Raw genomic sequence first — 14731 nt, 5'->3', positions numbered from 1 at the left:
TGTTAATGTAAGAACATTTTAATTGCTCATGCTTAATATTTGTGTGTGTTTTGTAGGTAAAGAAAGATTTGACTTATGACACAGATCCAGAAACAACATATGAGATAATGATTTCAGTGTCTGATGATGAAGCACCACCACACACAGGTATAGCATGTATATTTTTAATATTCAGATTATAATATAGATTTATAGCCAGTTGCAGTGGGCTATACCTGCCCTTAAAGGCCCACTCAGCATTAAAGGCCTGAGCAAGGAGCAAACCTTTAACATGGGAGAGGGCCTTTAATGGCCGCTGTAGACCGCAATGGAAGGTTATAAGACAAATAGAACATTCTATCACACGAGGGCAGAATGTCCTAATTAAAAAACAAAGGCCTGTTGGAGCCCGAGGAGGTTGAAGACCCCGGCAGCACCAAAGGCTTTGTTTCACAGCTGTTACTGTGAATCTTTAACATTTACCAGCCTCATGCAGGGCAATGCCTGATAACTGTTAAACATTTGCAGCAATAGCAGTGAAAGGAGGCAGCGACTGTTTATTAGCACATTGTAATGCTTAGAACAGAGAAAACAGTTTATATAGGCCAATGCTGCCCAATTCTCTTCAATGGACCTCTCATCATTCCACTGTTCTTATGAAAGTTGGATCATTGTAATGTTGGAAGCTCCACTGCAGACAATGGACTGGCAGAAGGGCAATAATTAAGCATAATTCAGCATTATTGGCCACATCTGTAACCATTAACAGCTGTTAATTACATGTCCATGCAATTATGGGGGAGAATAAAGGGGAAAGAGTAATGAAAAGCAGTTATCACCTTCATGCTGAAGCAAAGCTATTAGCACCCTCGGGCACTCATGAGAAAAGACAGCAATAATGCAGTAACGATACCTGCAAATCACTGGAAAGGAGTGATGGATCCAATGCGCAAAGCTGATTGAATGCTGCTCCTGTTTAGTGCTGGGCAACTGCTCCTTTCTTTAAGTACTCTGGTTAAATAAAGCCCCTGTGGAGTGAGATGATGATGGTCTCTGTGTTAGACGATTTGAGATGAGATATTACTGTCAGCTGCATCACAGCCCTGGTCCTCCACATCAGTTTGCTAGACTTATTACATTGACTGTCAAATCCTTTAGGCATGCCTTTCAGAATTCAGTATTACTGGTATACCAGCAAAGCGCTAGTGGTATCCTCCAAGCACCCATTCTGTCCTTCTTTGTGTTCAACACCAACCTGGAGCCTTTGGCTTGCCTCTTTCTGCTTCATGGGCTGAGGAAGTTTATGCAATCCATCCATCCATCCATCTATCAATTTGTCTGTGTCTCTGTCTTTCGGTCTCTCTGTCTTGCAGTCTGTCTCCTGTAGTAAATCAAGGTGGGATTCTCCTTGTCCCATCACAGATTTTTACCACTACTGGCAGGCATTTATACCAATCATCAAGAATGTGTGTTCAGTTCCTGACTGGCTCCCAGCAGACTTCGTGTACTGGAATCTCTTTGGATGGGGCCTATCACATGATTCAACACTTAGGGGTCGATTACGATCCGGTAAAAAGCGCTCCGAATTACCGTTCGGAGCGTTTTTCCCATACGAATTGTACCCTGCAACGTCCCCCGTACGAACGACGAAGTACGATCCGTACCAGGAGCCGTACTCCGTACGAATCGTACAGGGACCGTACGAATGAAATCCCCGTACGACTCTCCATCGGAACTCGCTGTAACGACATCTGTACGGTTCGCGGCCGATTTTCCCAAACCGGCAAGTACGATTCGTGTTGGGTACGCACCGTACAACACTTTTCCTACGGCAGCTGAAAACAGCCATAAAAGCAGAGTTCGCCCCGTAACAGGTACGGAACGCCCCCCCCGGGTACGGTGCGTACACCCCATGATCGCAGGGGTACGCGCCGTACCCCTGCAATCATGGGGGGTATGTGCTGTACACCCAGCGTACATGGGGTACGCACCGTACCCCATGTACGCTGGGTGTACGGTGCTAACCCCATGTACGCTGGGTGTACGGCACGTACCCCCCATGATCGCAGGGGTACGGCGCGTACCCCTGCGATCATGGGGTGTACGCGCCGTACGGTGTGTATGTGATTGTGCGCTTGTCCGTACGAATCGCCCTTAACTGACGTGGACCGCACAACTCGCGTCCTGGTACCCCGGTCGGGATCGTACTCGTCGGGTCGTATGGAGTCTGTACGAGTCGTACGGAAACGGCTCTGGATGCGAGTCGTACGGATGGTGATTTTACCGGATCGGAATCGGCCCCTTAATGTGTTAGAACTTGGATTTAGATTTTTATTCTCTTCTTGCAAGACTGAGGTTGCCTCTAACACAATGTCAGAACAGAAGCGTTGTTGCACTTGTGGTCACCAAAAGGTGCTTAGTCAAATTACTTTGCTGATGGCACCGGAAACTGTGGTGTGCTGTCACAATTAACATTTACGGAACCCCCAAGGTCAAAATTCCTGCACTCTCATGTAAGAAAAACAATCCCACATCACAACTTTAGCAACGGAGTCTTCCTCTCGGGCAGCTATATGATGTAGCAATAATTTAAGGTTGGCACAATCCTTTTGCACCTTCCAGATGTTTGCCAACTTAGTGCTTTCATCTAGGATATAAGCTAGGACCCCTGCCTGCCACTCTACTCGCTTGGCGTTGATGAAGGGAAAGATGTGGTCATTAGAGCAGCAGTTTCAGATGCAAGATTCTGGCTGCCATTCTGAAACATTAGGCCACAACCTTCCTCAATAGGTAACCTCCTAGCTAATATGCATATATTTTCGAATGGTATTTTTCTTTTTCTGGACAGCATAGTGTAGAATGACAAGTGGTTTCAGCTTAAGCAGTATCTGCTACTTCTGGGCCTTCCTCCTCTTTTGAAATTGCTTGATAGAATTTTCCTTATCATGTGCCTACATCTGCTTCTTGGTATATGATTTGTTTTTCTAAATGTATTCAGTTTTGATAAGGGTCATAGGAGAGGCGTTCTAATAGACGGGTCCTATCTGTCTGGAAAATTGCTCAAATAGTCTTCCTTTCAAAAAATAAATGGTACAATTTGATGTTTCCCAGCTCCTTTGCTTTAAAGAAATTACAAAGTTAAGTCATGCCACTGTTCACCAGCCTAATGCTGAATCTCTAATGTGAGGAAATCACTGGGGAGAAAGCAATGGAGGTGAATATGAAAACTTCTCTATCTCTTTATGGTCCATCTGTCCTATCAGTTTACTTGGTGCAATTACAACAGGTTACAAAGTCGTGTCTTTAGATTTTAGATATGGATAGAAAGCTCACACTCTTGCTCTGGGCTAAATCCTTTGGTCCAATGATCCTGTTAAATGGTTTTTAGGGTTGGAGACATTTTACAGGTTGCATGGATCGCTCCTTGAGGCTATAGACACAGTAAGATTATTCAAATATGTCTTTGAGGTTGATGTAATGAATTGCAGACCCCCAAACCCACAGAGATTTGTGAGTGAGGCTAAGTTTTGATGCCATTTGAGATGTCATGAGTGATGTCATAAATGTTGTCATAAAACATGTCTTAAGTGATGTAATATGTGAGGTCATAAGCAGTGTGTGGCATAGGTGAAAGTTAGACTTAGCTCTGCTAACTATAACTGGTGAATTTCTCTTGTTATTTTATTCAATTTGTTAATGTTGTCACTGACATAGTCACCTAACTATAAAGTTACTTTAACCTTTGGTTCTTTTACACTGAAGACAAAACGTTATGGCGACTGACTCTGCAAAGTTTTAAAAAAATTTGCACTTATCTGAAGGTCTTTGTCCGAGGTGTTTGTTGAAGCAAGGTGGGAATTGTTGGTTGCTGACTCCAACTCGGAGAACTGGATATACATATATATATATAGGAAATGCTCCGAAAGTAAAGACCTGCACTCGCGGGGGGTTAAATCCCTGTTGGATTTTTTTTAGGCACAAAAAGAATAAGGTACAACCGCGTTTCAGGGGTACGCCTTCGTCAGTGTAAAGCAGCCGCCATGACTCGACTTATTTAAATAAACAAACAAGCATAATGCGATCACGTGGGAGGTGTCACCACGGGGCGCCATCTTAGTGTCAGGCATAACGTGAATTCATTGAAAAATTAACTAAATCATGATAGAAGCAACGAAGTGGCATAATACATCAACGTTCCTAAACAGCTCGAGCCAAAGTTGATATTTAGACAATCAAGGCAAAGAAAATAAAACACTGCAGAGATGCAGGTAAATCAATGTCTGTCAATGTCTCATTTCATCCATGATGCATGATTACGTGATTCCTTGATTTCAGCTAAAATATTACATAGGCGAGTCTGGGGGCTGCCACCAAGTAAAAGATAGTACCATGTCAGTCGATGACCTAATACCATAGTCTCGCCCTGTATAAACACATCCCACAGAGTTAACAGGTAGCAACACTGGATTAGACCAGACACTCGATACACTGAAGACGAAACGTTATGGCGACTGACTCTGCAAAGTTTTGAATAAATCTGCACTTATCTGAAGGTCTTTGTCCGAGGTGTTTGTTGAAGCAAGGCGGGAATCGTTGGTTGCTGACTCCAACTCGGAGAACTGTATATATATATATATTCACTGAAAAAACCATAGGTTTTACAGACGTTATACTTAGGAAGTAGCATTTACAAAACCTATGAAATTCACTGAAAAAACCATAGGTTTGACACCAGTTATAGTTAGCTGGAAATTTTACTGATATAAAACCAATGAAATTCCACGTTATAGTTAGTTGGACTCACTATAACTTGCGCGTGTAATGCACTGCTGATGACGTCACATATTACATCACTCATGACATCACTGATGACACCATCCAGTGAATGTGTGTCTTTCTGAAAAAAAAAATATGTGTTATATATGTATATATTATTGAATATCTTAGTGAATACATATATTAGTGAGTAATGTTTAAATATTTAAATATATGTATTAGTGTTTCACTTTGTGTATAAGTGGCTGCATCAGTTGATGAGTAGGTACATGTGTATGTATATAGGTGATTAGATGTTTTTCTTAGTATCAGTATGAGTGTTTCCATGCTTTGGTGGGAGTATTACTTAGTACATAGATGCAAGAATGACTGAGTCTCTGTTTGTATGTGTTTTGAAGACAGCATATGTGCAGGACTGTATGGGTGGATTCGTGTGCATATGTCTGTGTTAGTGAGTGAATGACTGTCTTATTAGTGTCTTTATCAGTAACTACATATGTTTTAATGTAGTATATGTGAATATTGATGTATATAAGTGACTATATGTGAGAGTGAGGGATTCTAAAAGTTCCTGTTTAAATTAGTATGTGTTTCTAGAAGTGATTTTTTAAGAGAGTAAGTATGTGTAAGTTTCCTTAGAAGTAAAGTGGTAGTGTGTGTATATTTGTTTATGCAAATAAGTGTATGTTCAATAGTTTATTTGCATGTGTGAGTATGTGTGTGAATAACTTTTGGATGACTGTCGGTGTGTAACAGGATGTGTAGGTGTATCACTACATATGATTAGTGAATATATGTATGAGTGACTATATAGAACTGTTGGTGAATTAGTGCATGTGTATATACATGGTGGAATTATTGAATTGGTTGTTGTAACTGGTATGGGTATCTCCATTTTTTTGAACATTTTAGTTTCTATTTTTGAATATGCGTTTCAAGGGTTAGATTACAGTGAAAGGAGGTCTGTCACTGTGTCACAAGGATGGTGTCATCAGTGATGTAATGAGTGATGTAATATGTGACTTCATCAGCAGTGCATTACACGCGCAAGTTATAGTCCAACTAACTATAACGTGGAATTTCATTGGCTTTATATCAGTAAAATTTCCAGCTAACTATAACTGGTGTCAAACCTATGGTTTTTTCGGTGAATTTCATAGGTTTTGTAAATGCTACTTCCTAACTATAACGTGTGTAAAACCTATGGTTTTTTCAGTGAATTTCATAGGTTTTTAAAATGCTAATTCAGAAATATCTCATGTATACAACCTATACTTTTGTCAATAAAGTTCTGGCAATATTTTTTTCAGAAACAAGCCGTTTTCTTCACTGTTCAAGTTGCATAGAGACTCCTTGTAAAGCGATACAGAATTAGAAAGTCTGTACCTTGCCTTTTTTTCAACGCATTAAAATTTGCCTGTAAATAAAAATAGCCTTTCTAAACTTTCGTGCACGACCCGCTGTGCGCACTCTCGGCAACAGTTCTCAATAAAATGGATAGCACATTTGCAGGCTTTCGTGCGCGACCGACTGCGCGCACCCGCCTATATATTTCATGAAAACTTTGCAATCTGAACTTATTGAATTTCTTCATAGACCCATCAAAGAACTTATAATACGTCAAAGACACTAAACCTAGGCTTCTTTTTTAATATTATGAAAATTTTCATTAAATGGAGCCGAATGTCTTTTTAAACTTTCGTGTGTGACCGAATGTACACACCTTGGTATTTAAAAAAAAATATAAAAGGTTTTATACTTTAACAATTGTATGCTTGAATCGAGCTCACAAGATATATTAAATCCGGATATGTTTGGATTTACTCCTTTTCACGTTTTGAAACTTCGCTGAATTAGACCGCTACTTCCAAATGGCGTACGTGACCAGATACTATCACCGCGTACACGTCCTGAGACGCGCATGTGAAGTCATGTGACTTGAAAACAACACTTCCAATTGGTTCTTAGTAGTTTCTATTGTGCAATTTACACGGAGGACTCCACCCACTCCTCTCACTATCTTTTCTACTCTCAAAAGAGAACGACGTTCAACACCCTTCGGAAGACTTTGCTGAAATGACTGCCGCCCCGCATTTATCTTCCGAATCTGAAGGAAATGAGCGACTACCTTTAAAAAGAAAAAAGGAATCTTTTATTTGGCAATTTTTCACTTATCCTGAAGAACAAAAGAAAGTGAATGCGTCAAAAGTTACCTGCACGATATGCAATTCGGTTCTCTCAAGAGGAAATCCAAGAAAAAAATATTCCTTTTCCATACATACCATGGTGCGGCATGTCAAACAAGTGCACCCTGTGGAATCTGTACAGGCATCGACAAGAGCTCTGGCCACGCTATTACCATCAGAGGTGGCAAGCACATCGTCTGGTGGGCGACCTGTATCACCATCGAGTGCTGTGATGGACTTGAGACCATATCTTGCAAAGGTGCACATGAAATGCAACGAGTGTGGAGAAATTCTTCTGTACGGAGAGCAGAGCCTCATTCTTACTAAACTAAAAATTGAGAGTCATAAATGCCCCGAGAAAAGATAAATTTCTTCATTTCATTTTGATCCAGTGTCACACATGAAAATGTTGTTGCAAGTTTAAAAAATCAAAAACAACATAACACTTGTTTTAAAAAAATAAAAAAAATAAAAAGTTCTTTTCGGAACTAACTCATTCTACCAAAAAGAGCTCCAGGAGCATATTATAAAGGGGGTTTATCTCCGCTTTTTTGGCTTTCGTTTGTGCGCGACCGTGTGCGCGCACCCGCCTATATATTTTGTGAAAACTTTGCAATTGCAACTTATTAAATTTCTTCATAGACCCATCAAAGAACTTATACTACGTCAAAGACACTAAACCTAGGCTTTTTTTTTTATTATTATGAAAATTTACATTAAATGGAGCCGAATGTCTTTTTAAACTTTCGTGCGTGACCGAATGTACACACCTTGCTATTTAAAAAAAATATATAAAAGGTTTTATACTTTAACAATTGTATGCTTGAATCGAGCTCAGAAGATATATTAAATCCGGATGTGTTTGGATTTACTCCTTTACACGTTTTGAAACTTAGCTGAATTAGACCGCTACTTCCAAATGGCGTACGTGACCAGATACTGTCACCGCCTACACGTCCCGAGACGCGCATGTGAAGTCATGTGACTCGAAAACAACACTTCCAATTGGTTCTGAGTAGTTTCTATTCTGCAATTTACACGGAGGACTCCACCCACTTCCCTCACATCTCTACCCTGTTATCTGCAATTGTGAACATCAAAAGGAGCTGCGCTACGCCCCTGTAACAGGCCTCACTCCCACTGCTGCAACGGCTTGGCAGTCCTCCAGATGCACAGGAACAGCCCCTCCGATCCATTGAAGTTCTGTGTCGGTCTCAATACCACTTACGAAATGAAAATAAGCACTGAAGAATATTTATGCTGTAGCAGGAGGAGTACTACATCCTTGCAGAATGCATTCTATTACCTATAAAAAAGTGAAACACCCACGCTACAATCATATAGAATACTTCCTCTAAAGAAGCCTGTGAATAACTTTCGAACATCAGGTTAACCTTTTTTTACTCTGTCATCATTGTTAAAGATAAGTATTTACAATACTATATTAAACAATGCCATGATTTTTCCTTTTTAATTTTAAAAATCTTGCAATCTTTCACAAACCCAATACTCATGGCTTCTTTTTCGTGACAAAAATCTTGCAATATTACATACCTACATAGAATAACAGAAAAAACATAAAACTACAAAGGCCAAACAGTCTACTAAACGCGGATTTGTAACCTATGGGGCAGATTCATGTTAACTACTTCATACCCAGATATGCACCAGTTAATGTGCACCACAGTATGCTAGTGCTCCGTTACCCATGGTGTGCCACATTTGAAATGTGGCGCACCATGGTACAAAAACACCATACATGCGTAACACATCTGTGCTCAAAAACTAATACATTGCTAGAGTTGCATCGCAACTGTGATGCAGCTCCAGCAAGGCTCACCAATGCACTATATTCACAATGCTACGTCAATACCTACGCCTGCTTCAAGCACATGCACAGTTTTGAAACAGCATGGGCCTGAAAGTCACTGAGTGAAATATCATACATTACAGTCAGCCACTTTCAAGACGCATTCCTTCAGAGGAACACTTACCGGTTATTAGAGGTAGATCGTCCGACTCCACCGGAGAAGACCCCTAATAAAAAAGACATATATAAAATGCGGACTAGCCACTGTATCGTGCTAGCAAACTTTAACTTAAAAATCGTTAGAAAAAACAAAAGGAATCGAGCAAAATTAGTAGGCCACTGATAAGATCTCTTTTTCACCTCCCTAAAATAGAAACATTAGGAACAACCCCTCATGAGAAATATGAAACTAGTGAGAGAAACCGAGCTCGACGCCATGATGACTGCAAGATAGCTCGGCTCCACCGCCCACCCCGCCCAAAATAACGACAAACCGTATACAAATATTATAAATAAATACAACACACCAGCAAAGTAACAGGGTAAAACGTTTTATTAAATAACTATTTACATGGCAGCCTGCTGCAACATCGATCCAAATGCATGACACTGTTCCTGTCAAGGTAGCATAGCTGGCGGCCTAGGGGTGGAGGACCGTTGTGCAAATACCCCGGGGAAGACTCTGCATATGCTTGGTCCCTGAGATTCTTCGATGTCACTGCCTTCCATAAATGTCATAAGTCCTGGATGTTGGGTGCCATAGTTCAGGGTTTCGCCTAAAGACACGTCCTGCGGTGCCCTGGTCCAACCATCACATATACCTGCGCCAGGAGACGGCGTGGGGTGCACTGGAAGGGAGAGGCGGCGCGAACGAGCCTCCCCCACCTCCCCAGATGGAGGTTTCTCAGCTACACCCCTAAAGACATGTCCTGCGGTGCCCTGGTCCAACCATCACATATACCTGTGCCAGGAGACGGCGTGGGGTGCACTGGAAGGGAGAGGCGGCGCGAACGAGCCTCCCCCACCTCCCCAGATGGAGGTTTCTCAGCTGCACCCCAGCACTTCACTCGACATAGGCGGCCTGCTCCCAGGGTCCGGCGGAACTTTTAGCCTTTTGGTGACTCTTCCATTCTGGACCTTGTCCCACAATCCGTTTGACCTGAAGACACGTCCTGCGGTGCCCTGGTCCAACCATCACATATACCTGCGCCAGGAGACGGCGTGGGGTGCACTGGAAGGGAGAGGCGGCGCGAACGAGCCTCCCCCACCTCCCCAGGTGGAGGTTTCTCAGCTACACCCCTAAAGACATGTCCTGCGGTGCCCTGGTCCAACCATCACATATACCTGCGCCAGGAGACGGCGTGGGGTGCACTGGAAGGGAGAGGCGGCGCGAACGAGCCTCCCCCACCTCCCCAGGTGGAGGTTTCTCAGCTGCACCCCAGCACTTCACTCGACATATGCGGCCGGCTCCCAGGGTCCGGCGGAACTTTTAGCCTTTTGGTGACTCTTCCATTCTGGACCTTGTCCCACAATCCGTTTGACCTGAAGACACGTCCTGCGGTGCCCTGGTCCAACCATCACATATACCTGCGCCAGGAGACGGCGTGGGGTGCACTGGAAGGGAAAGGCGGCGCGAACGAGCCTCCCCCACCTCCCCAGGTGGAGGTTTCTCAGCTGCACCCCAGCGCTTCACTCGACAAGATGAGTTGCGCCCGCTCCTGCGGCACAGTGCCTCGCTCGGCCAGCTGAATTACGCCTGCTCTTGCTATTACAGCGTCTCACCCGCCATCCGGCTGAATTGCACCCACTCTTCCGGTACAGCGACAGGCGGCTGCCACGGAGCTCAGGAAATGGCGGTCGGCTCCACAGACTTGGGCCTGGCCTGCAAGGATGGCTCTGGACAACCCTGGAACTCGGACGCTTGACTGCTACGGCATGGGCCCCATTCCCAAAAGCGTCCCCTCAGCCTTGAAGATACTACAAGAGTGACCGGGGCCCCCGACTCCCGCAGACTTCCGGTGGGCAGATTCTGCCATGATTGCTCTCAGAATGGCCACGACGTAGCCACGGGGTGCTCTCATGCTGACGCCAGCTTCAGTCTGAAACATCCAAAAACACTGTAGTATCGCGTTGTCGCGTAATGCGTCATATGACGCGCCGCGTTAGCGCATCCGGTGCGCGAAGCACAGCTTCCCGGAAGCGATCCGGGGCGCGGCGCGAAGCGCGTAACATAAGCATAACAGGTCATGTGACTTGTTAATAAAACTTTTCATTGGTTCATTTCACTTTTGGTTTCCTAATGATGTAAGGCTAGGTCATGTGACCTAAAAGTAACACTTTTCATTGGTTTAGAACTAAACCACACCTCCTCAGGTGGTGGTTGAGCAAGAGGTGCCCCCCCTCCCCACCTTCATGTTGCCTGATTCGGCCAGCTCAATCGATCGAGCATGAGACTCTGTTGTGATCTGAAGAACAGCTGCCTGCGGTGCCTCACAGAACCGCTTAATGAAGGCCCCCGAGGGGCGGTGTGGTGCCGCGGACTGGGAGGGACCGCTTATCTCCTACCCTGTCCCCAAGTCTCGCTTGGCCAGCTGAGTTCCGATCACTCTTGCGGCCTACGACTTGGAGAGGCCGAGGCGTTGACTAGGCGGGACCTCCGGCCGCAACCACAGTGCCAACGATCGCTGCTGACGGAGGGGAGCCTTGCCGGTGAGAGCCACTGATCTGAAGAACCGCTGCCTGCGGTGCCCCCATGAGCCGCTAGACAGAGGCCCACGAGGGGTGGTGTGGTGTGGTGGCGCGGACTGACAAGGGTCGCTTGGCTCCTGCGCCCTCCCCAAGTCTCGCTCGGCCAGCGGAGTTTCGCCCACTCTTGCGACCTACGACATGGAGAGGCCGGGGCGTTGACTAGGCGGAGCCTCCGGCCACAACCACAGCGCCAACGATCGCTGCTGATGGAGGGGAGCCTTGCCGGTGAGAGCCACTGATCTAAAGAACCGCTGCCTGTGATGCCTCCCTGAACAGCTTAACGGAGGCCCCCAAGGGACGGCGTGGTAGCGCGGACTGGGATGGGGCGCTTGGCTCCTGCGCCCTCCCCAAATCTCGCCCGGCCAGCTGAGTTTCGCCCACTCTTGCGGCCTACGACATGGAGAGGCCGGGGCGTTATGGATCAGTATGAGCAAATTGATCTCAGTCTTGTTGCCCTGGTGTGGCCTGAGATCGCCCCCGACATAAGCGGCCGGCTCCCGGGGTCCAGCGGAACTTTTAGCCTTTGGGTGACTCTTGTCTTCTGGACCTTGTCCCACAATCCGTTTGACCTGAACACACGTCCTGCGGTGCCCTCGCAATGCGGCCTGGTCCCTGAATGTGTGCAGGGGGACGGTATTGATTGGATCAAGATGGCGGCTTCACACAAAGCTGACTCAAGTGTTGCTGCTGATGCTATGCAGACAAAAACTGGTTTTCAGTTTGTACATTCTTCAGGCTTTTTCTTCATAAATGTAACAATATGAGACTCACTAGGAGAACTGCCGTTTATCTTTCCTTTCAAAATGCTGCCAACAATATTTTCTGAATGGAAGACACCATCTGAGATCGCCCCCGACATAGGCGGCCGGCCCCCGGGGCCCGGCGGGACTTTTAGCCTTTTGGTGACTCTTGTCTTCTGGACCTTGTCCCACAATCCGTTTGACCTGAAGACATGTCCTGCGGTGCCCTCGCAATGCGGCCTGGTCCCTGAATGTGTGCAGGGGGACGGTATTGATTGGATCAAGATGGCGGCTTCACACAAAGCTGACTCAAGTGTTGCTGCTTATGCTATGCAAACAAAAACTGGTTTTCAGTTTGTACATTCTTCAGGCTTTTTCTTCATGAATGTAACAATATGAGACTCACTAGGAGAACGGCCCTTTATCTTTCCTTTCAAAATGCTGCCAACAATATTTTCTGAATGGAAGACACCATCTGAGATCGCCCCCGACATAGGCGGCCGGCCCCCGGGGTCCGGCGGGACTTTTAGCCTTTTGGTGACTCTTGTCTTCTGGACCTTGTCCCACAATCCGTTTGACCTGAAGACACGTCCTGCGGTGCCCTCGCAATGCGGCCTGGTCCCTGAATGTGTGCAGGGGGACGGTATTGATTGGATCAAGATGGCGGCTTCACACAAAGCTGACTCAAGTGTTGCTGCTGATGCTATGCAGACAAAAACTGGTTTTCAGTTTGTACATTCTTCAGGCTTTTTCTTCATAAATGTAACAATATGAGACTCACTAGGAGAACGGCCGTTTATCTTTCCTTTCAAAATGCTGCCAACAATATTTTCTGAATGGAAGACACCATCTTGTAGCATAAAGGGCTGCGTCAAGAGTGGTATTGCCCAGAATCTCTTGTTTTCTAGTGCTCGTAATGACGAAGCCAGAACTGCCGAAAGGGATTCTGGTCCTGCCGCTACTTATTGGACACATTGAACTATACTCTGGTCCTGCCTGACCTCGACCAAAATGGCGCCAGTATGGGAGCGAATTGCAACTCCTTATGACGTTCTAGTTACTTAGCCTTGACGTTATGGGGGATGTATGCGGTCTTTATGCACATTGCGGGCGGGGAAGGGTACTGACTAGGAATACGGACAACCCTATTGATGTCGATTTTTCATTATTGATTATTGTATTAATAAAGCTTCGAAATAATGTTACCCACGATACTCGCCCATGGTATGCGTATTGACGATTTTATTGTAACTGATCCTGTTATACTTTCAATTAAAAAATCAACCTTCACTGATCCTGCAACCGTTTGTCACGTTTAGTTTTTTCAATTAAATGGCTCGCTTGTTACATACTCCTATACCCCTGGCTTTTGAAAGACACCATCTTGTAGAATAAAAGGCTACGTCAAGGATGGTATTGCCCAGAATGTCTTGTTTTCTAGTGCTCGTAATAACGAAGCCAGAACTGCCTTGGTATATTCCAATATATGCCAAAGACAGAAATGGAATTAGTCCAATCAACATTGTGCACAAATTGAGAAAGCAAGGAGACATGTTAATAAATCTGTTTCTGCTTTCCTCAGAGATTATAGCATGGGTTCTATTTACCACAACAACTTGCGTTACCACATGCAAGACATCTATAGGACAGATGGTGTTCATTTCACGGATGAGGGAAACAGAATCTTCCTCTGCAACATCAGACTCTGCATCGGTACTTACTTATAAATGCAGAAAAAACTCAATTAACACAAGGGCTCTTTTCAGAGCCACCTTATATCAAAGCACTCAAACTTCTGATTTATCTCCATTTTCACACTTGTAAATAGGTGTGCGCGCCCGGGTGCGTGCACCCCGCAACTTTAAAAAAAAAAATATATATATATTTTCGCGTTTAAGGGCCTTACTGCACACCCTGAGAGAACCTATGCAGCAAAACAATCTCTACCTTCTCCTCTTTCCATGTTCCAACCCTTTGAAATGACAATATATTTACTCGCAGTGACAAAATGGCGGTCAACACTTCCTGATTTCCTTCGAATCGAACGTTAACAGACGTCACGCAGCAAAAAGAAAATCCGCTCGCGCGCAGCCGCTTGAGTACGCGCACCCGTCCGCGCTTACAGATATATAATTGACTTTAACTTTAATTTTCTCATCAACTACTGAACGGATTTACACCATTCCAAAAAAAGCGTAATCTGCGAGCCGGACTCTACAGTTTTGCAAAATTTCTTATAAATCCATTCAGCCGTTCGACCTGTAGCCGTGTCTAAACGTCCTATGGAAAATAACATGGAGAAAACACGTTTTGGGACCCCCCTTTTATCTCAGCCCCCACTTCACCAATCCCCCCCAAACTTTCAGGGAAGGAGCGCAGCGGACCGAGCCATCTTCTTTGAGAAATTCGCAAAGATTCATCCACCAGGGCCAAAGTTAATTCAAATAGAATGTTGAGGATTTCCTATGGAAACTAGGTCCTAACTATAACTA

General features: G+C 44.8%; 1 protein-coding gene across 1 annotated transcript in view; it reads left to right on the top strand.

Moving 5' to 3' along the window:
• Nucleotides 1-14731, top strand: part of LOC144783380 (cadherin-related family member 3-like) — a 567696-nt gene that overhangs the window by 371387 nt on the left and 181578 nt on the right. Inside the window, exon 12 of the mRNA XM_078662381.1 lies at nt 57-147. Coding sequence (XP_078518507.1) covers nt 57-147 — 91 coding nt within the window. The remainder of the gene's footprint in view (nt 1-56; nt 148-14731) is intronic.

The sequence above is a fragment of the Lissotriton helveticus genome, chromosome 9, assembly GCF_964261635.1.
Source record: "Lissotriton helveticus chromosome 9, aLisHel1.1, whole genome shotgun sequence".
Taxonomy (NCBI): domain Eukaryota; kingdom Metazoa; phylum Chordata; class Amphibia; order Caudata; family Salamandridae; genus Lissotriton; species Lissotriton helveticus.
The sequence above is the reverse complement of the archived record's forward strand: the minus strand, read 5'-3'. Positions and strand labels throughout refer to the sequence as shown.